Source organism: Quercus lobata, chromosome 5 (assembly GCF_001633185.2).
Source record: "Quercus lobata isolate SW786 chromosome 5, ValleyOak3.0 Primary Assembly, whole genome shotgun sequence".
NCBI lineage: Eukaryota > Viridiplantae > Streptophyta > Magnoliopsida > Fagales > Fagaceae > Quercus > Quercus lobata.
In genome coordinates, this window is record NC_044908.1 from 42,860,262 (window position 1) to 42,884,615 (window position 24,354).

Genomic DNA, 24,354 nt, shown 5'->3' on the forward strand with positions numbered 1-24,354 from the left:
GGGATATGTGGTGCAAAATTAAAGTCTAATTGAAATCCAATTTTTACATTGAATTAACTCACTTAGTACAAAAATTTAAAAACTTATGGTCATTATTTTGTAATAAGTACAATAAAGAAGAGGAGGGTATTGTCTCATAAGCTTAAACCTAAAGTTCATCTCAAAAGAAATATAAGCTGGCATTGTTCATACAACTACAAAAACAGGTAATTATATGCCATAAAAAATGTACAAAGTTTAGCTACAAACTAGTTGTAGCTTTACTCAATAAAATAAATATTATTACATATTTTGAAAATCTAACTATTGAATTACATATTCTTTACACTTGTAATATACATGCCAAATTTTATATCAATCATATATTATTTATTATATGATCTATAAGTTTAAATTTTATGCATAATTTTAAATTACAAAAACTTGTAATTTAAACAATTCATTGATGATATAGCTATGATCTTTAACTTTCTAGAAATTTTTGCAAGTTTGGAGGATACAAAAAGAATATGTAATATAATGGTGGATTTGTTAAAATTCACTTTCAATAAAAATATATTGAGTACAACCAATTTTGTAACCTAAGAATACAACTAATTTTGTAAAAAATTGAAATCATTTGAATGCTAAGCGTGTGTTTGGATTTGGCATTTTGCCCAATCCGTGCGTCTGTGTTTTTTTAGTGGGTCTCATGGGTACTGTTCACGGACCTTCAAAAGTCAGCAAAACAGAGATTTCTAGGTAAATTTGGATCCTACATACTATTCACTCATTTAAAAATTATTTTACTACAGTATTTTCAGCAATAAGTTTTTAGTTTTCAACAAATAAACAATATCCAAACACACCCTAAGTATCAATAGATTTGTTGCTCCCAAAAAGTAACCGTCGAAGCAAAAGTCTTTGATTTAGATGCAGAGCGTATTTGGTAATACGTAAGGAATGCTCCTAAAGAACTTTAAGGTAATTATAGAATATAGAGTTTTAATCTAGCAGTTTTTGACTTTGTTTAGCCGACTTTGAAATAAGCTTTAGTGGTATGCTAAATAGCTTTTTCTTTCCAGTTTGGAAAGAGAAACTTTGTAGATATAACTTTGGTGTCAAATTTTGATATAGTTGATTGTGAGTGGTGGGTTTAAAGTAGTGGGTCCATATGAAAACGATAAATAACAACTCACAATTAACCACATCAAATTTAGCAAAAGTTATAGCACAAAAGTTATGGTCTTAAAATAATTCCTTTAGAAAAAGCTGGGTTTGTGGAACTTTTATTCAACTATTCTTTTTGATAGATTTACCTAACTATATATATATATATATATATATATATATTGTTTCTAGAAAACTATGATTTTCTAGGAAAAGAGACCTAACAATATGGAAAACTATCTTATTATTATTATTATTATTATTATTATTATTATTATAGATGGTCGTGATGATGTTTTTATTAAATATACATTTGTCACTAGTTGAATTATTTGGATTCAAAGCGATGAGAATATGGTCAAGATTAAAAACTTGCAGATATAGTTATTTGTTAATATTATATCAATTAGTAACTTTTTATTAAATAATATTTTGAAAACTATTTTAACACATGCATGCCAAATTAGTATTAATTAGATGGTATTTACTATTTGTTCAATAAGTTTATTTATTGTAGCATTATTCTAAAAGAATAATGCTACAACTACAAACTATTTTATAACATTTTTACAAAATGTTGATGTGGCTAACCTTTTATTGGTTTTCATCTAGACTCACCATTAATATCAATTTTTCATTTACTAATAATCACTTACCACATCAGCAGTTTATAAATTTTTTTGTAAAATAGTTTATATCTTTAGCATTATTTTAAAATTTTAAAGTTTAAGAAACTTGAAATTAAATAGTTTATAAATGCAATAGTTATTGATCACTGATTATTTTGATATTCTATAAGATTGTAGGTTTGAGGATAAAAATGATTTTTTTTTTTTTAGAATAAAAATAAATTCAATTGTGGACTTATCAAAAAAAAAAAAAACTATATATTATATGTGGGGCGTCCAAATGATTTATGGGCCAGGCCCATCTACCCGGGGAGAATCCGAAGGCCCAAGCCGAGGAGGGCTACGGCCCAAGCTCGACAAAATAGCCTATGGATACCGCCGAGGACAGCTCAGTCCTCGGCAGACCCAAAGTCCCCCCTGAAAGAAGGGTAAAAACGGTATAGGACTGAAACTAGGAAGAAAGATCTAAAATATCCAGGGAAAGCTGCCCTTACTGCCATTCAATGCTCTGAACCTGACAGAGCCGCATTCTTTGGCTTTTACAACCACCCCCAACGACTTTGAATATGGACTGATGGGACAAGTATCAATCTTGGAAAGTTTAACCCTACGCGTGGACGAAGGACAGTGGACGCGAGCTAGTATAAAAGGAAAAGTAAGTAATCTATAGAGGGGGTTGGGAAAAATGGCCAAAAACCAGAGCCTCCCAGCCCACCTCCAGGAGAAAAACTCCAGGGGTGAAGGAAAACTTAAACTCGTACGAACACCGCGAAAAACCCACCGCCTATCAACCAGGGCTTAGCCTTTCAAACCCACGCTCTACAAATGATATTGTTAGGGGCCTTTTTACGTGCGAACCCAACACTGTTACGGTCCGCCACGAATTACGTCCTTACAATTGGCGCCGTCTGTGGGAAGGCTTGTGTGTTGGTATAGGATGTGGGTCGATAAAGTTTCTTCGTTATTTCTAACCGTTGGTTATAGAGTTCTAGTATAAAGTTCTGCTAGGGGCTACGTTTCTTGACTAGGGGCTTGGCTGAGGAGCTAACTCCCTTAAAGCCAAGGTCTCCCGTAAAGAGCAAACTAGGTACTTGATAGCGTTAATCGTATGGATAAACTCTAGGGGCTTGGTTGAGGAGTTAACTCCCCTAAAGCCAGGATCCCACACAGAGGAGAAAACTAGGTTTTGGACAGAACCAGGGCATTGTATGGTCCACGGACTCAAGCCTATGGGGAAACCAACTACCTGGATGAGAGAAAACTAGGTTTTGGACAGAACCAGGGCATTGCATAGTCCTCGGACTCAAGCCTATGGGGAAACCAACTACTTGGATGATGGAAAACTAGGTTTTGGACAGAACCAGGGAATTGTATGGTCCACGGACTCAAGCCTATGGGGAAACCAACTACCTGGATGAGGAAAACTAGGTTTTGGACAGAACCAGGGCATTGTATGGTCCACGGACTCAAGCCTATGGGGAAACCAACTACTTGGATGAAGGAAAACTAGGTTTTGGACAGAACCAGGGCATTGTATGGTCCACGGACTCAAGCCTATGGGGAAACCAACTACCTGGATGAAGAAAACTAGGTTTTGGACAGAACCAAGGCATTGCATAGTCCTCGGACTCAAGCCTATGGGGAAACCAACTACCTGGATGAGGAAAACTAGGTTTTGGACAGAACCAAGGCATTGCATGGTCCACGGACTCAAGCCTATGGGGAAACCAACTACCTGGATGAGGAAAACTAGGTTTTGGACAGAACCAGGGCATTGCATAGTCCTCGGACTCAAGCCTATGGGGAAACCAACTACCTGGATGAGGAAAACTAGACAGGATTGCATAGTCCTCGGACTCAAGCCTATGGGGAAACCAACTACTAGAAGGAAAATCTAAAAAAAAAAAAAAACTATGGCACATAAATCTCGAAATCCATCCAAAGAGAACTCCGCGTTAACAGATGGGTTAATACCTTGATTGCGCGGATTCCTCGGTCTACCCTCAGATCCCCAGTATCAAAGGGGTTGATGTGATACGGCGCAACATATTACCCAAAAGCACAACCAAAGCCCCTCGATACTCGGCTACCCTCTCGGACGAATGATTTAGAGTTTATCGTTCTCGGACATCGCTCTAGTATGCATCGCGCAGCACTCAGCGGTTATCCCGGTTAGTTCCAAGAGTTTAATTTATTGATGATTAACCTTGTTATGCTTGATAATATTTGTAAGTTTAAACTAGTATGAATTTGTGTTAAGACATTTTTCTGCCTAGAATGTCATTAAGGGCAAGCTTATATTTAACATTCATGCACAAAGTAGTGGTTACGGAGAAGAAAGATATGTATAGAGAAATAGACACATATTTTATTAAGACAAAGGAACAGTACAGTGTACAATGAAAAGCCGAAACAAAGCCTATATTGAAGCTAACTACGTAAGTAACGAAAAATACAAGAGAGTGAAGATAAAGCCGTGGAGGTAGCACAGAGGAGGGGTTGGCTGCTGCCTCGAGACCTTATTCCTCCTCAATGCTTTTGCGCGCCCATAACCCAGGCAGCAAAAGAACCCAACTTGGGGCCTGCACCGGTGAAGAAAAGGTGCAGGGAACCTGACCTCAGGCTAACACCATCTACAGGAAAGGTGTAGGGAGCCGGAAGTTGGGGAGCCCCCACAAAAATTTGCCTGCTACAAGGCAGACGGCGCTGATGGCGGAAATTTCTTTTTCTGACATACCAAAAATCTGGCATGACCAGAACCTGCTTCGGATTTTGGCTAAAAGAAGGAGGAATACTATCTTCCTCCTGTCAAGGCGGAGGACTGGCTTGGATCTGTGCCATCCTTGTCCATACCACATCACCTTAAGGATTCGGTGCCTCTGAAGCGGGCGGAGACCTTTCATCCCCATCCACGCCTCAAACATCTTGCTTTGAGGCAGTGGCACTAGAAAGAGAGATCGCGGATATGGAAGAAGTACGGTTCTGAAGGGAACAGGAGAGTTCATGTGCAAGTGAAGTGACCCCCTATCCCATTTATACCCAGAAATAAACCGGTGGCATTTAATTCACGCAGCGTCCCAAGGAACGCTACAGACAAAACGTCTCAGGCTCGATTTCCAACGCCGTCTGCAGCCCTGAGGTTAAAGAAGTCTCGAGAAGGCGCACCTCGAACACTGGGACGCCAAAAAGTACCGCGTGATCAAAGACTATGGAAATACCTCTTAATTTATGGGCCCAGTAAATTCGCGGCCCAGGCCCGTTCAGCATATGGGCCCAGGGACAGAACCAAGGCCTTGCATGGTCCTCGGACTCAAGCCTATGGGGAAACCAAGTACAAAAAAGAAAAAAATCACAAGTTTTGGACAGAACCAAGGCCTTGCATGGTCCTCGGACTCAAGCCTATGGGGAAACCAAGTACAAAAAAGAAAAAATCACAAGTTTTGGACAGAACCAAGGCCTTGCATGGTCCTCGGACTCAAGCCTATGGGGAAACCAAGTACAAAAAAACCAAGTACAAAAAAGAAAAAATCACAAGTTTTGGACAGAACCAAGGCCTTGCATGGTCCTCGGACTCAAGCCTATGGGGAAACCAAGTACAAAAAAGAAAAAATCACAAGTTTTGGACAGAACCAAGGCCTTGCATGGTCCTCGGACTCAAGCCTATGGGGAAACCAAGTACAAAAACGAAAAAATCACAAGTTTTGGACAGAACCAAGGCCTTGCATGGTCCTCGGACTCAAGCCTATGGGGAAACCAAGTACAAAAACGAAAAAATCACAAGTTTTGGACAGAACCAAGGCCTTGTATGGTCCTCGGACCCAGGCCAATGGGGAAACCAAATACTTGGACAAGGAAAGGTTTGAATTTTGTAAGATGGGTTACTTGATAAAAATGTCAGGTCACTTCATCCACGGCTTAAACACCATAAAAATGTTAAGACCAATAAAGTTGTGAGGAAGGTGGTGAAACGCCCCAGCATTTAGTCGTATAAGAAGGCTGTTCATTTGGTGGGTGATATATCTTCAAATGGTTATTCCTCACACGGCATCAAACCTTCGTTTTACTCCTCGGCTAGCATGGGGTAAGTACTACTTTTCACTGGTCGGCCTTATTGTGCCAAGCGTTTCTATTAAAGTTATGGCGACATCTTTTTATTATCAAGTATTTTGGTCTTAGTCTTCATTGATTTAGATGCTATATTATTGTGCCGAGCAGCGTTTATAAATTTTTAAAAAAAAAAAAGGGCATAGAGACAAAACATGCGAAATAAAATAACAACAACTTTTATTAATACGAAAAATTATTACAACGTACAAAGAGGGACTCAAACGAGCCTATACAAAATGTGAACTGCCTAAGCAACAATTACATCCGTAGTACAGATAAGTAAACTGTCAGGCGTCTTTTAAACTCGGCTTCAAAGTCTCTCCAATCTCTGCCTCAATACTGCTTATATTACGATAAGAACTTTCTTTGAAAAAAAAATGAATGAAGGAGAAGAAAATAGTAAGGAAGAAATCAATGAAGAAGATGGAGGAGATGAATGAAGAAGATGGAGGACATGAGTAAAGAAGGAGGAGAAGAAGAGAGAAGAGATGAAAAGAAAGAAAAAGGAGCAAAAGAGGGAGAAGTGAAAGCACCAGGATGGAACTGGTGCTGGGAAGACTAAGAAAGGGAGACGGAGGATAGCACCAGTGAAGGAAGAGAGGAAGAAGTAGGGGTACTTAGTCCCTGCCTCGATCCTGACTCCCAACACACTGGAGCTATACTAGGTATGTTCATAGGAGAGCGGTTGGTACTGATGGTAGGTGTTCTCGACTCAGTCACGCCGAAAGTTTGACGTGACGAGTCCCTGCTTCGGATTTTGATTGAAAGAAGGATGAGGTTGATTTTGAGTCTTCGCCATCCCTGTCCCGATCGAGCCATAATGAGCTTTACTGGAACATGGCGTTTATGGGAGGGGTCTGGCTCCTGCATCACTCGTTGTTAAGGTAAAGTGTATCACGATTTAGTTTGTGAACCAGTGGGAAAAATGAACCCTAGGGGAGGCCAAGTATTTCAAATCTCAGAAGGATGAAAAGGAATTCTTTACAAAAAACAATAACCTCCTCCCTTCCTTCTTATACAGAGGGTGGAGCGGGAGACATTTAATAGGTTCAGATCTCCAAAGGAATCTGCCAACACCAACATGCCGGTTCCGTTTCTCCACCCCATCAAAACAAACCGCCGAATTAAAGTAGTCTCGTAAATAGTGGTCATTAAAAGCACGTTTTGGGAAACCCAAACGATAAGAGCGCATCAAGCACGAAATCGAAAACTGTCTCATAGATCGGCGCATTTCTTGGACAGATGAAGAGCCGCCAGTATTATTAATGGGCAAAATTGATTGGGCCGTAGGAAGAGGTTCGGCATCACCAAAACCCCCCTTTCCAACCAAGAGGTTGGACAGCTGGGTTTTGAGGGGGCTATTGTGGGGCCCAAATGATTTATGGGCCAGGCCCATCTACCCGGGGAGAATCCGAAGGCCCAAGCCGAGGAGGGTTACGGCCCAAGCTCGACAAAATAGCCTATGGATACCGCCGAGGACAGCTCAGTCCTCGGCAGATCCAAAGTCCCCCCTGAAAGAAGGGTAAAAACGGTATAGAACTGAAACTAAGAAGAAAGATCTAAAATATCCAGGGAAAGCTGCCCTTACTGCCATTCAATGCTCTGAACCTGACAGAGCCGCATTTTTTGGCTTTTACAACCACCCCCAACGACTTTGAATATGGACTGATGGGACAAGTATCAATCTTGGAAAGTTTAACCCTACGCGTGGACGAAGGACAGTGGACGCGAGCTAGTATAAAAGGAAAAGTAAGTAATCTATAGAGGGGGTTGGGAAAAATGGCCAAAAACCAGAGCCTCCCAGCCCACCTCCAGGAGAAAGACTCCAGGGGTGAAGGAAAATTTAAACTCGTACGAACACTGCGAAAAGCCCACCGCCTGTCAACCAGGGCCTAGCCTTTCAAACCCACGCTCTACAAATGATATTGTTAGGGGCCTTTTTACGTGCGAACCTGACACTGTTACGGTCCGCCACGAATTGCGTCCTTACATTATACAATAATTTTTTTTTTTTTTTGAGAATGAATATACAATAAAAGTTGGATACTAGAAGATGTGATTATATCATGTGGTTATCTTTGTTTGCAATAAGTGTCTACCCTCATTAACAATTAAAATAGATTTTTCTTCTTTTTTTGAGAAACCAATTAAGATAGTTTATCATAGACTAAACTCTATTTCCGATATTTTTCTCTACATAAAACTATGAGTCAAATTCCAAGAAATATAAAATTATATCTCAACAAAAAATTTATTACCAAAGGTTTCAATTAATACATTCTAATTAATTATTAAGATAGTTAACTGTAAATTAAATCTTATTATCAATATTTACTCTACATAAAAGTCTACTACGAAATTTCAAAAAAATTAAATTTTTATTTCAACTAAATTCTACTAACAAAAGTTTCAAGTAATTTAAAACACATTAATATTTATTTTAATTATACATTTTAATTTATGTTTTAATATAATAAATTTACAGACTACAAACCTTACTTTTATGGAGTGGCTTAATAGATGTATTTGTTACATTTTATAAAACTAATGTAATGTGATTCACTCATTATTAATATAATTTTGATTTATTTGCTTATAATTTTTAATTAAGTCATGTATCGCATAAACATAATACTAATCTAATAAAAAAATAACGAAGTAGTGTAATATGACTTTTTTTCATGATAATTAGGTTCAACTTATACTTATATATTGTGTAACTTTTGTCCATATTACACTAAAAACCTAAAATAGGTGTTGTAACAACTTCAAAACATTGTACATGGTAGTTTGACAAATGCTAACAATCCCAAATAGGCCCACAATGATTTAAATGTAATCTTGTCTTTTGAAAAATGGCGAACTTTACCACTAATTTCTCTTCAGACTTCATCTAGTCTAGTAATTAACTTGGTCAATTTCTTTGCTAAGGACTTTTCTATGCATTATGAATTTATTGTGCCATATTTTTTGAATATTGGATATATAGTTGGAGGAAGGAGGAAGGAGGGAGTTGAATCCTGAATATCTCTTTCATAAACAATAAAATGTGTCAATTAATTGTGTTATAAGATTGTTGATAATTCATTGTGCTATATTTGATATGTTCTTCACATGCCTTATAACTAGACAAGCTTACAATACACTTAGGTGCAGTGGCGATTTTACATGTATGTCATGGGTGTTCAGATAACCAAAAAAAAAAAAAAAAAAAAAAATTATATACATAATTATTTTTAAACTAACATATTTTGTTTACACTATAAAATAATTATAGAACACCTTGACTTGAAAATCCCAAGAATTTTGGTTAAAAAAAATAATCTTACATAATCATTAATTCCCTAAACAAAAATAAAAAATAAAAAAAGAATAAAAGCCCATAAAAAAAATAAAAATTAAAAAAATTATATGGATACAACAAAACCTCACAACTTTTTCACTACACCCTTATTTTTAATTGTGGTAGATCCTAGTCTAATATTTTATTATTTCATTTTGATCTATGAGAGATTAACATCTTAGTTATTGTTGTGATAATTTCTTGTGTCCCTAGCAAACTCTCAAAATTAGCCTAAATATCAATAAAAATAATCCAAAGAATAACAAATGAACTAAATATTCAACAAAAAGCCCATTATAAAATAAAATATAAATATACATAATCATAATCATTCACATTTGTAACTAATTTGAGCAATTCTATAAAAATAATATCTAATTTCATTTTCCCTAAAAAATGATATCAAGATAATTACTATAACACCTCCAAATCCCCCCCCCCCCCCCCCCTCCCCCAACCTCTCTCCCTGTAAAAGACAAAAACACAATTTTAGTCCCTATGTTTTGGGTTATCTCCATTTTGATCCTAATGTTTTAGAACTCTCAATTTTGTCCTTGAGTTTAAACTTATTGTTATTTTTTGGAATTTACATAACTAATGGGTTGTATAGTTGTCACATTTAAAGATGATGCAGTTAATAAAATAAAATATTTAAAAAATCCACATCAACATCTAAGTGAATTAAAAAAAAATGTCAAAAAATAAAATAAAAACATTTTTTTTTAATACATATGAGATTTAGAGGTGTTAATTCTGAGTTCACTTAAAAAGAAAAACACGTTGTAGGGGTGTTTGGTAGTGTATTTTGAACAATAATTTTCAGTGTTTAAACAATATTACATGTATTTCTACATATTTTTTCACCTATATGTATTTAAAAAAAAAATACAAATAACGTTATTAAAACAACATTACCAAACAGGCCAACTTGGAAGATAGATTAAACACTTATAAATACATGTTCATTCGTCACCCATTAGCAATGCATCGGATTTAGCTCAGGGTCTAAAATGCGTTTTTGTTTTTGCCAAGAGAACTATTTAGTATTATAAACCGATAGTATCAAAATTCACACCTACTTGGATAAAAAATATTTCCTGTTTTCAGGATAAGTTTTTTTAACAGTGATAAAGTATGTTCTCCATTATTAAAATAAGGAAAAAGTTAAAGGATACTGATTTTTAAGGGAATAATTTTCAATTTTCACACATGTATATGAGTGTATAACAGTTCAAAAAAATTCTAGAATAATATCTAGTCCTTTGTCATTGTAACTATCTAATAAATATCCAAAAAAAAAAAAAAAATCCAATTTTCACACACATGTACATACGTGAACGATAGTTCTAGATTCAATTGTATGGACCCAAAACTTAGACGTGTTGGAAAAGAAAGGCCAGATTTTATTTATGGGAAACCAGTTAACACGTACATTAATAAAGTCCCAAGAACGTAGACCATGCGTTGAAGTCTTAATGCGTAAGTTTTAATGTTGAGTGGCTTCTTTGAGAAGCTCAATAACATGTCGGCTACGAAATGTTCCACTCTACATTCATCTTCTTTTCTTTTACTTGCAATTGCCAACCTTCTACCACTCATTGGAACGTGGCGTGTCAAAGATTTGTATCTACCCTTGAAACTATACAATGCCAGCTTAGAATGACAAATAAATAAATCAATAACAAAAACACACAATTTCACTAATTGCGCATATCTATTTCAAATTTTCAATCTCCTTTTCCCTTTCTTTTCAAGAGCAGTGTTCTGACCCCTTATATATATATATATATATATATATATATATATATATAAATATATATATTAATGAATTTTCATATGATTCTCGGTCAATTCGGTCAATACGACTTGTTCTAAAATTTGAATTTAAATAAATAAATAAAACTTACTAATATCACTTTTTTTTTTCTTTGAGAACCTACTATATCAACTTAATTTAAGGAGTATTCTTAAAATAAATAAATAAATAAATAAAACTTAATTTGAGGAGGACTGCTCACTACATAACTTAATAATTATCTTGCATTGCAAATATATATACAAGACAAAGTTTAGATACAAAATTATTTGTAGTCTAAGATTACAACTTTACTCAATAAAAGAAACATTATTACGTATTTTGAAAATCTAATAGTTGAATTGTATGTTCTTTATACTCTTAATACACATGATAAATTTTGTATCAATCGGATATTATTTACTACATGATCTATAATCTTATATTTTATACATAATTTTAAACTACAAAAAATTACAATTTAAACAATTTATTGATGACATAGTTATTGATCTTTAATTTTTTAGAAATTTCGCAAGCATGAAAAATATGAGAAAAAGATGTAATCCAATAGTGGATTTGTTAAAATTCACCTCCAATAAAAAGATATTGAGTAAAGTTATAGCATTAAACTATAATAAATTTTGTAACTAAATTTTGTTCGTACTCCATATATATATCATCTATAATATATGAAAAATTTTAAAGTTACAAAATATTTTATAACAGTTTTTGCAAATAGTTGATGTGATGACTGAAGAGTGGCTATTGGTAAATGAAAAAATATTGGTAATAATAGGATCAGATGAAAATAAATAAAAATTTGTCACAACAACATAACTCATAAGATATTTGAGTAATTATAAATTTATATTGTACTATCAATATAAATCTTACATAATAAATTAAATAAATGTATACAATATTATTATACGTATTTGTTTTGTTTAGTTTATAATATAATGTAAATTTTACAAATATTACTAATACGATAAAAATTAAAAAAAAAAAGTTCAAGATATATTTTTTCCAACAATCATTCACATTCTTTAATTGGTCCCATATAGGGTCCTCGTGTTTTCATCGATTTGACTGAGATTCAAAAAAGCAAGTGATGATGTGGCGCACTGTGAATGAAAAATATATGTTTGGATAATCCAGAAGTAGTCGTGCTGCTCAAGCTAATGGAAGGTGGAAATAGTAAAATACCATTAGCCGGTATATATATATCACGTCAACATGTTGGAAAATATTAATATTTATTATCAACGTGGACCATTCGATGGATCTTATTAAAGACATTACAAAAATGTATGGAGCGATCAATTTATTAATGCATTAATTATGTTGCGTGAATTCCTTGAGTTTGTTGTGTGAATTCAGAGGTCTTAAGATCAATCATAGAATCGGTCTATAAAATTTTCAAAGTGTCTCGTAAATAGGAAGTAGAATATCTAACCAAAGATTTAGACACTTCTTTATATAAAATTATATATTTAAATGTATAAAATTCTAATTTACAACTAATTAGTATCATATTGTATTCACCAAAAATTATCAAAGCAATAAAAAATATGAGTAAATGTTACATACATAACACAATCCACAAAACTTTTCACAGTTTTAAATTAATAAGTTGTTATTCTTCACCCTAAAAAAAAAAAAAAATTGTTATTCTTTATCATATAATCGCATTACTTTTTGATACGAAATAGAAATTTTACTATAATTTAATCTAAATGTATATATGTGTGAAACTTCATTCTGGAGACTATAGTTTAATTTGTTAAACCTCTTAAATTATATGATTTTAATATATATATATATTTTTTTCTTTTAAGAGCACCATTGAAATAACTCAAAATTTGGGAGGCCAACTTCAATTTTTACATGCTACATTTTTTAAAATGTAAATAATATACATACTATAAATTAATTTTTTAAAATTTTGGGGGGGCCTTGGCCCCCTACCTTTGTGTGTGGCTCCGCCACTGCATGTGATGAGGTTTCTTTACCAAGCATAAATGAAAAAAGAAATCCTGTAGTATGTTTAGGGGTGGCAATTCATGTTCACGTGTTAGGTTCGTGTCATGTCAACTCTTGAGTATTTGACTATATAGGTCAACACTAACCTGACATGTTTATTAAACGGATCAAGATTTCTCAATCCTAACACGATCCATTTATTAAACGGGTCAGTCGTGTCGACCTATTTATCATATTTTATCAAAATGAAAAAAAAAATTATGAAAAGACAAACAAATAAATATTTTTAATATAAAATTCAAAACTAACAAGTAATTGCATTACAAATAATCGCTCAAAACTAAAACATATCTAAATATAAAAAATAATCAATCATACTACGTTAAAGAAAATAAACCACAACAACTAATAGGTTTATGTACCTAGAGTTTGATGGATATATTAGTAAAATGTCATTTAATTAAATGGGTCAAACGGATTTCATATGTTGAACACTAACCCAACTCATTTAATAAACAGGTCAGTCGTGTCAACCCAAATATGACACAAACCCATTAAGCCTGAACTCATAATCTGCTAATTTCGTGTTGTGTCGTGTCAGGTTCGCGGGTCGTGTCCAATTTTGCCACCCCTAAGTATGTTGCACTGTAACAGCTGAGAAAGTTTTACTATAGACTCCCACCAGAAACACACACAGTTACAGAGAGAGAGAGAGAGAGAGAGAGAGAGAGGGATGTGATTCCTTGCTTGGCATGAGAAGCCTACGTGAAGAAAGGGATTAGTGAGAATATACAGGCTGGTGTAATATGCCTAGTTATTTTCATATTTGTTGGTTTGTACGTATATGTCTAAATTTACTAAAGCTTTGAGAGTACTCTAGGTTGACACTGCAGCTGATCTAAAATCGCTCTCTCTCTCTTTCTCTCTCTAAAGAGGTGAAATGTCCACAGAAGAATCACCTTGCCCCATCTCCACTCTAGCTTGTACCCTTTTTTCACATTAGTTTTAACTTTCCTAATAAAGCTCTTATAAATAACCCAACCCTTCTTTTAGACACATAGGAAAAATAATAATAATAATAAAGTATAAAACAAAACTTACAAAGCGCAAGATGAATTTATTCTATTGCGTACAAGCGTATACACACAAGCATAACCAAACTTACAGTCGAAGCAACCTTTACTATTTCTAGAACTCCCTTTCTTTCCCTTCTTTTATAGCCTTTGTTCTCTCGGTTTTCTTTCTCTCCTGTCTCTTTGTTTCTCTCTCTCACGCACTATTGGAATCAGCTCATGAGCTAAGAAGAAGAAAAAAAAAAAAAAAAAAAAAAGTGCGTAGGAGGAACTAAATTCCTTTCCTAATATCAAAAAGAAGGAGGTCAAGGAAAACGTGTTTTAAAAAGTGACAACCTAGTTTTACTACTACTTTTTTTCCTTTTTTTTTTTTTTTTAATAAATTATTTTGTATTTTGTTTTTTGTTTTTTTTTTTCAAGTTTCTTTAATTTCTCTATGTCGTTGTGTTGGTAGCTAAAGTGATCTCTATACTCTGAAGAACTGGAAGAAACCAGAGGGAAAATCGAGTTTTGGGATGGGCATGAGAGCAAAAACAAAGAGATGACATGGTGCAATGATTCAGACGATGATAGGGCTCTTCAGATAATCACGGCAACTTCTAAAGAAAATACAAATGTTCTCGACCCACCCAAAACCGATGATATCAGGAATACCATAACATGCCCATCATGTGGCCAGGACATAGAGTTCCAAGATCAGGTTCATATTTTTATAATTTTTTACCATTTTTTTTTTTTTTTTTTTTTGTGGTCAGCATATATATCTGTTTGTCCTCTTGTTGTTCCTTGATTTTTTTTAAAAAAAAATTTATTAGTATTTATTTTATTTAATTAGTATTATTGTTGTTTACGTTTCTTTCTTTTTTTTTTTTTTTTTGATAAATTTATGTGACTTATATAGGCCGGAATTCAAGATTTGCCGGGGCTACCAGCAGGGTTGAAGTTTGATCCGACAGACCGTGAAATTCTTGAACATTTAGAGGCAAAGATTCTGTCTGATACGCGGAAGCTTCATCCTCTTATTGATGAATTCATCCCAACACTTGAGGGAGAGAATGGAATTTGCTATACTCATCCAGAAAAACTACCAGGTGATACTTACCCTAATTAATTTGCATATATACGTTTCTTTCATCTCTTAAATTCTATGATTTTGGGACAATAAATATCTACAAGGCACGAGGTTACACTATTTATTGTTAATTCTAGTAATGACATTTAGGCTAATAGTGAAATGAGTTAAGGAGGAAAGACACCTACTTGAGAATGATTGACAACATTTTCTTTTACGAGATGGGCAAAATTTATAGGAAAAGATTTTAAATTTGGGTGCCGTGGAGCAAAATACTAGGCACACACACAATTCAAATCAATTTTCAGTACTGCCCTAAAAATTATATTTACGGATTTCTATCTCTATATCTGGAATATATGCGAATATGAAAACCTAATCTGTTGGAGGGTACGTCTCCATTCACAGACGTCATTTTTTGAAAGAAACGTAAAAACAAAATTCATGCACAAGGGTTTGCTGACCTCTCTTAACCAACTCATTTTAGTATTTTTTAAGTAAAAGCTCAAGTAAAACATCATGTTGCACTTCTACTCTATCTCTCTCTTTCTTTTTCTTTATTTCTTTATTTATTTTTATTTTGATTGGCACTTCTACTCTCTTTAAGATGCCCACTTATATCATAAAATCTCAAATAGCACCACTTATACAATGGTTTTCGAGAGGTAAGAATCTTCTCTATTTAAATGTGGAGAGTCTAGTTCATAGTTCAAATTTTATTTCTTACATCTAACTGTGCGTATGTTATTATCTTTTTAAGAATTTCAATGACTTGAAATTAAATATGTTTTTAAAATTTATAATATTTAGTCCGAATCTTGAAAGAAATTCATTTGAAATGAAGAAATTCTAATGTAACCTAGCTCAATCATTAATTTCTTCCCAATCTACTAGTTGTCATATTTGAAAAGTAACTAATTTCATTATTGTGCATTTTTAAGAATAGCTTCATGTCTTATCGAAAAAAAGAAAAAACCAGAATAGCTTCATGAATGACAAAAAAAATTAAAATTAAAAAAGCTACCTTGCAATGGCACCAAAGAAATCTTTCATGAAAAGGCACAATTTTAGTATCTTAGGGCACAAATTTACATTTTGACTGCAAGACAAAGAAGAAGAAGAAGCAAAAGATGAAAGCCTAGTGCTTTATAGAGTAAGCAAGAGATAAAAGCATTTGTTCACTTGATTTCAAACAAGTTACCTCTTTGAAGTAGGAACGCGCGTGTGCACACAAGTGTGTTTTTTCATTTAACATGTATTTAAGTTATTAATACATATATTTTTATTTTTATTTTACATTTTATTAACATCCCCAAACTCTCTCTCATGGTTGTATCTCTCTTTTATTTCATTTCTATCACATTAATGTCAAAACCACTTCATTAGGAATGGAAAAATAGCTTCAACCAGCCTTGCACCTGGCCTACCCCGCTCCCACCATGCACATGCAAGTTTTACCAAACACATCAAAGTGGGGATGAGGGCTTTGACCCAACCCTGCCTTGCCCCATTGACCTCCCTAACCAAGCCTTGGTCCCAAATTGTTTTAGGTCAGCAATGAATTCTCAACATATTAGTTAAAATTCAATAAAATGTTTTTTTTTTTTTTTTTTTATTTGTTTTTGTTATGGTCGGGTACAAGTCACTATTAGAAAAAACATACTCTTCTTAGAGAAATAGAATTACAACCCTTTGATTTGTAAGTTTCTAGACTTAAATATTATCAACCTTTTTCTAGTAAAGAGACACCTTCAGAATATGCTTAATTTCATATATTTTATTTATAGTGAATTCCAAACTTAAAAAAATAAAGAGGTTTATGGTAGGAGATACGCCTTATCCAATGGACTAGATCAAAGCTTGACCCTGTAGTAGGTTGATGGTATAGCATAAAGTTTAGTTTAAATTGATGCCTCGAGTTTTCTTTTTAATTTTAATTCTGGATTTGGTCAACTTAAATAGTAACTTGACTATCTTTACGATGTATGGCATCTTCTTTTTTGTAATTACAAGTAAGTAATTCTAAATGCTGATTGCCCAAGTACTCACTTATGATATTATCAATTAATCAATGTAACTTTAATCACAATTGTACAACCCGTTTTGTATGCATATTTTGGTCATGCAGGAGTAAGCAAAGACGGCCAAATCCGGCATTTCTTCCATCGACCTTCAAAGGCATACACGACTGGGACTAGGAAACGAAGGAAGGTCCACACTGATGAAGATGGGAGCGAGACGAGATGGCACAAAACTGGCAAGACAAGGCCAGTCTTTGTTGGTGGGGCAGTGAAGGGGTACAAAAAGATCTTGGTTCTCTACACCAACTATGGCAGGCAAAGAAAGCCTGAGAAAAGAAACTGGGTGATGCACCAATACCATCTTGGAAACAATGAAGAAGAGAAAGATGGAGAATTAGTGGTTTCAAAGGTTTTCTACCAGACACAACCTAGACAATGTGGTTCAAGTATTAAGGATTCATTGAATAACCAAAGCGTGCATGATAATAGTCCTAATGAGATTCCTATACCTAAAAACCCTACAGCTCTTTTGGAGCATTACAACACTCCTTTTATTAACTATGACTAGGGGTAGGGATGGCCATACTTATTGGGTAATGGATATCCAACCCTACCCGATTCAAATATTCTGAGTAATACTCGGTTCTTCATGAGTAGAGCTTAACCGAGTGAGGTATGGGTATTACCCGAATTGTTCGGGTAGGGTATGGATATTATCCAAACCCGACCCATATTAAAAAAAAAAAAAAAAAAAAAAAAAAACCAACCAACCCTAAACCTCTCTCACCGTCACTCACACTCTCTCTGCCTCTCTGCCTCTCCTCATCGTCTCTTCTCACCACTTCGTGTTGTGGGAAAGTTCTGTCTCTCACATATACACACATTTATTTGTTTTGGCATCGATTTTGCGCTTAATTATTGTTCCTCGTTCATCGTCTCTAGTCTTTCTACCACTTTCTTTCCTCAGGTAAATGACTTATTTTTCCCTCTTTTGCTAGTTTGGTTTTTTGTTCTTTGCTTGTTGTTTACTTGTGTTGTCTTGTTGAATTTATCATCTGGGTGTGTGTTAGATTTTGGTTTTAGAGTTTGAATTCAGCTGGTCATGTGTCGAATTTGGTTTTTGATTGAATTTTATCAATTGGGTATGTGTTAGATTTGGTTTTTGATTGCATTAAGCTGTTTGGTTCTATATGGGGATATGTCTATTTATAGAGAGGAGTGAATATGTCTAAGTTTTTTTCACAAATAGAGCATGTAAGACTTGGTAATTCTTCAAGCATTCTCAATTTCATGTTTAATGGTTGAGCCTTTCTTTAAAAACTAATAGTTTGTACTCTGTACACATTTGAAATGCAGTACAACTCTGATGTTGAGTGTTGACAAATTTATTTAACAATTGTGAATAGGTTTCTGATATTGACAAATTTCTGTAAAATCTGTACTAGGCATTTCACAAGGCAGCACTAACTTAATTTGCTTAATCTCATTCGGAACATAATTGAATATTTATATGTAGAAGGTTTCAATCCATTTTGTGAATATAATGTTGATTTGTCTTCACTAAATGGAGAATATTTTATTCTAGAGCTCAATACGATTTAACAATTTAATGAAACAATTTTTTGTACTCAATCTTATTGACCTCATCTTATCAATCTTGCATTCTCTCTTTGTAGTTGCCTACATGTCTACCAGATCCTCTGCCTCAACCCTAGCCCCAAGGCCTCCAACTAGCATGACATTAGAATCACAATGGTTGTTTGGAGAGGAAGTTAAGTTCATTCCAGTTGAGAATCCACAACAACAAGGTACTAAAAGAAGAACAATTTTAGACGTATGGAATCATTTTAAGAAAAAGAATATTGATGGGAAAGTTAAGGCCCAATGCAACTACTATGGAAGACTTATGGCTAGAGCAAGTACATCAGGGACAACTCATTTAAAACTGCACATAGCAAAAAGTTGTCCAAGTGCTCCAAGGGAAGCAAGTCCTCCGAGGGAAGGAGCAGATATTAGGAAGCAAGTTCTTGTCAAACAACACAATAGGACAAGAAGTAAAGGGATCTCAAGCCCTAGTGTTTTTAATGAAGAGGATCAGGAGGCTTCGAGGAGGGACCTTGCTTGAATGGTCTTTTGCATGAGTACCCTCTTGCAATTGTTGATCATGTTGGGTTTTGGGATTTTATTGATGGTCTTCAGCCAAATTTAAAATAGTAGGAAGAAACACATTGAAGCGAGATATCAAAAAAATTTATAATGAAAAGAAGCAGAAGACTATGGTAGAAATTGACAAGAATGCAAGTAAAGGTGCAATCACAAGGGACTTGTGGACTGCAAACAACAGCAAGAGGTTATTCATGGTAATCACAGCGCATTACATAAGTGACTCTTGGACTTTGGAAAGCCGAGTTATAAGGTATTTTTTAAGTTTGTTGGTTGTCTTCAATGGTAATCCAAGTAGTGGGCTTTTAAGTTTGAACCTAAGTATTATACTATGTGTGTGATGGTCACTGGACCCCCACACCCAACCTGCATAAATCTAAAGAAACTGATTTTAATTGGATTGGTACTTATCTTTGTAGTGATTTTCTATTACGTGTGTTGCCAAACATGTATGTCCATGGAACTTATTTAGATAAAAACCGTTGGATTAAGCTAACTAGAATAGAAGAATGGGATTTGGATTCAAGGCATTTTAAATCAATTGTTTTCATTGCTATGCTTTCAATAAAATTGTATGATCTCAAATTATGATTTGACCACCTCAAGATTTTCTTTAATCTTCTTCTATATATGCAACCATGACCAATTTAAGAAGTGGATAATAGTGGTGCTATCAAATTTAGTCTTGTTACTATTATCGTAAAAATAAGTTTGATTATTTTTAAGTATGGTTCCAGTTTCTTTTTAGTTTGCTGATTGATCTATTTAGGTGTTGCAGCTTTTAGCTACTGGTGTTTTGTTGTTTGTATAGTTTGCTTATATCTTACATGTTTGATTAAAGGAAATGTATCTCTACTTTTAGTTTGCAGCTTTTTGCTTTCTTTAGTTAACCATATTTATGTTTAATTTTTTTAGGTTTATTTGTATGCCATCTCCACATGATAAGTATTCTCTTTCTAAAATCCTTTTGGAGTGTCTTTCTGATTGGAAGATTGATTTGAAGTTATCTGCCATAACTATAGATAATACTAGCAACAATGATGGCATGATGAAACTTATTTCAGATAAGCTTCAAACTAGTTCACTTATTTTAGGTGGAAAATTGTTGCATGTGCGTTGTGCAGCACATATTCTGAATTTGGTTGTTCAAGAGGGTTTGAATGTAATTGGTGATGGTATTGAGAAGGTTCGAAGTAGTGTCTATTTTTGGGCACAATCGCCAAAAAGAACATAAATTTTTGAAAAAATATCTCACCAATCACATATTGCAAGTACTAAGGAACTGGTACTTGATTGTAGGACTCGTTGGAACTCTACATATTTGATGCTTTCAACTACCTTGATTTATAAAGATGTCTTTCCCCGTTTACTGTGTTGTGAGCCTCAGTATCAGTTTGCTCTAACTAATAGGGATTGGGAGGTAGCACAAATTGTTTGTGAGAAGTTGGGTTACTTTCATAAAGTTACTGAGTTGCTTTCTGGTACTGCCTACCTTACGACAAATCATTATTTTCCTTCGGTCTTCTGGTTGAAGATGGAATTAAATCAGTGGCTTTCAAGTGAAGATGAGTTGGTTAAGAAAATGGCAGCAAAGATGTTAGCTAAGTTTGATAGATATTGGAGTGACGTTCATGACATCATAAGTTTGGCTATTGTTTTAGATCCAAGATATATATTGATGTTATTGACATTTTATTTTAATAAAATGTATGGTAGTAAGGCTAACGAAGAAATTGACAAGGTTAAGAACCTTCTTTTTGAGTTATTTGCGGAGTATGTCATAGAAAACATTGATAGAGGAGTCATTTATTCTCAAGCTTTATCTTCTACATCTACATCAAGTGCTACACATAAACATGATGATACAATGAGGGACTATGATTTGTTTGTTAGTAATGCGACTACTAACATAGGCCAAAGGGGTAAGGATATTATATCGGAGTTTGAACTTTATACTAGTGAGAAAGTGGCACCTAGAACTGAACAATTTGATGTTTTGGGTTGGTGGAAGCATAATGGTAGTAAGTATCCTACCTTGCAACACATTGCAAGGGATATTTTGGCTATTCCTATGACAATAGTTGCCTCAGAGTCGGCTTTTAGCACTAACGGGAGATTGTTGAGTCCACATCGTAGCCGTATGATACCTTAGAAGGATGATGTGTGGGCAAAATTGGTTATGGAGCAAACTTAAAGGTGTTCCAAAAGATGCTACCATTCAAAATGTTCTTGATGATTATGAAGAAAATGCAGTGGAGGAAAGTCATGCCATGGAGCTTTCAGACTAATGGACAGGTATTATTATCCTTGATTGTCCTTGATTTTGGTCTATGTTTTTGGGTCAGATTTTAACTAGTAGGAATTAAAAGGGACACAAAAGCAGTTTTCCATTTCTATTTTCCCTTTACATTGGAACTCATCTCTTGCTTACAATAAATTGATTAATTTATGTGACATTGATGATTATTTATGTTTGTTTTGACAGGTCCTGCGCTGTTAGTTGATGTTCCAAGGGATAAGAACATTATTGGTATGTTCTCTCTTCTTTAATTGAGACTAATTTTACCCTGCTATGTGCAGACAACTGGTATGCCGGGTTTGTTAGTTGGTTGATGTGTTTGTGTATGTGAATATGAAACAATATATGGGTATTGTGAACTTTCTGTGTATGTGTTTATTGTGTTGTATCATTGTGTGTGTGTACATGAAGTTTACTCTCAATGAATGTTGCTTGTCTTGAGCCAAAAATAGGAAAATCTTTAGAAGTTCAAAACTGGAATGTTGTATATTGGATTTTACACTACGAATTGAGTTGGTGGCCACTTTTGAATGGTTTTGAGATGTGGTAAAGTGTGTACTAGGCCTTGAGCCAAAAATAGGTATGTATTAAAGAATTGGCATTATCTAGTTGATCCCAAAATTTTTTTTATTTTTTATTTTTATATTTTATAACATGGTTGATCCCAATTGTGAGGTATATGATTGCTGTTGTGTAACTCAACATTAAGATTAAAAAACAAAAAAAAGAAGAAACAAACAAAAACTAAAAGGTCAAGTGTTATTATCTTTGTAAAATATTCTACCAAAAAAGAAAAATAGATTGAGACTTGTTAAAAATAAATTCTGTGTTATTGAGTTTGAGGGTTCTTAAAGCTGTGTTGAAGTCAAGTTTATCATTTATATTAAGACAAAAGGTTAACGTGATGATTAAAAAAGAACCCATTTTGAAATGAGATTCAATGTCTAAACAATTGAGGACTATGATAGAAGAATAAAAGAATAATAAGTAGATAATGTTGTCATTAGCTAGAGGCTTTTTAATGATTCTTGCAGTAGCACTTCACAACTCTAAACAATATGAAACTTGTTGTTTATGATTGACGTCTCATGAATGTTGTTTTGAAATTTTAAAGAATTTGATAGTTCTGAAAGTTTGATTGATTGACGAGGCTGTGAGAGAGAAAGAGAAGAAGGAGCTTGAGAAAGAGAGAGAAACGAGCTTTGTGTTTAGGCAAAAAAGAAGAAGAGAGGGTATTTGAAATATTTGTCAGTTTTCTATGCGTTATTTGAGAGGGAGAATGTGTGTGCAACAAGCACATGCCTTGATTTCTTTTTCTTTTTTTCGTTTAATATTTTTATTTCCTTAGCTCCGTTCCTATTAATACCATACAGTGGCCTTATTTTAAGTGATTGTAAAAATCATGCCATAAAGGAAAATCATAATCTTTGAGTATTGCAGAGGACCTAAAAAGTTAATATTAAGGTGTACTTGTTTCGCAAAACATTGCGTCCCCTCGGGAAACATTGCATCCCTTCTTAAGGTGTATTCAATTGCATGCATTCAATTACATGAATTAATTCTAATTTGAGCTAACTCAAAACAACATGTTTTCAAGGGTTAAGTACACCCTCAAGTGTTGATTGGCACGCATCGAATGTCAGCTACTTAACTTTAATTTTCAATCAACAGTTGTGTTAGAGCCTCAAATATTTGCTTCTTGGCTTCATTAATGTTGAGTCAACTTGAGCTTTAATAAGTTAGAATATTAATCTTACCACTTTTTTTTTAAAAAAAAAAAAAAAAATACAAAAGAGAGTTTATCATATTTCAGCACCAAACAAGTTTTGCTCCAAACCCATTAAACTAAAAAAATAAAAAATAAAAAATAAACCCTTCAAATTACTCCTATACCTTATAAAACAAACCTAATCCCAACCGTTACCATCACCACCACTGCCATCTCCATCATCACCGCCACTACCACTGCCATCTCCACCCTCACTGCCATTGCCACTGCCACTGCCATCTTTATCATCACCGCCGCTGCCACTGCCATCTCCACCCTTGCTGCCATTAGCACTACTAGAGCTTGGTGGTGGAAATTTGGGAGGACGAATGACAGCTTTCACCCCCCTTGGGTCATTTTTTACCTCCATCAATTCCTTTCTGGCCTTGTCTAATTCTTCCTTTAGTCCCATCACCTCAGCATGCGTACTTTTGGTTTGAAGGGAAATTTCTTTTGCCGTTAATATTAATTTCACCGCATCCATTTCTGTCACGAAATCCCATACTTCTTTGGCAGCTTCCTCCAAAGTCTTGTCATGAATACTTATGGCTTGGCCGACTCCTTTCATCGCTATGTCGAGCACAGTTTGACCCACGATAATGGCTAATAGGCTACTTAGTAATGCCCCTCCTTGAGCACCTAGCAAATTTAACACACACAAAAAGCAAGTTAATGAACATTGAAACACATATAAACAGTATTGAACATTACAATTAGTTCTACTGTGCACAGTATAGGCAAACACAAACACTGTTTATAAACTATTTAAAAATTCTGCATACTAGATAATGAAAAAAGAAAGAAAGAAAAATATCTTCCCGTGTCAGATTTTCTTTCTTCTTGGCACCATTTTCTTTTCGTGGTGAGCTCTAAGGTTGAGTTTCTTGCTTCTTCGCACCATCTACTTTTTGTGGTGAGCTCTGTGGCTGAGATCCCTCAACTTAAAATA

General features: G+C 34.4%; 1 protein-coding gene and 1 long non-coding RNA gene across 2 annotated transcripts; both read left to right on the forward strand.

The window, feature by feature from the left end:
* The first annotated feature begins 14,224 nt into the window (after positions 1 to 14,224).
* On the forward strand, positions 14,225 to 17,935 carry LOC115991613 (NAC domain-containing protein 73-like). The gene is made up of 4 exons (XM_031115433.1): positions 14,225 to 14,410; positions 14,537 to 14,782; positions 14,984 to 15,173; positions 17,283 to 17,935. Exons 2-4 carry the CDS (start codon positions 14,624 to 14,626, stop codon positions 17,741 to 17,743), a joined length of 810 nt encoding a protein of 269 aa, XP_030971293.1. The 5' UTR covers positions 14,225 to 14,410; positions 14,537 to 14,623; the 3' UTR covers positions 17,744 to 17,935.
* A 1-nt stretch (position 17,936) lies between these two features.
* LOC115991615 lies at positions 17,937 to 22,160 on the forward strand. Its single transcript, XR_004092247.1, has 4 exons — positions 17,937 to 18,142; positions 18,852 to 19,591; positions 20,254 to 21,633; positions 21,824 to 22,160. It is a non-coding gene; the product is annotated as an uncharacterized LOC115991615 (long non-coding RNA).
* Positions 22,161 to 24,354: the final 2,194 nt, after the last annotated feature.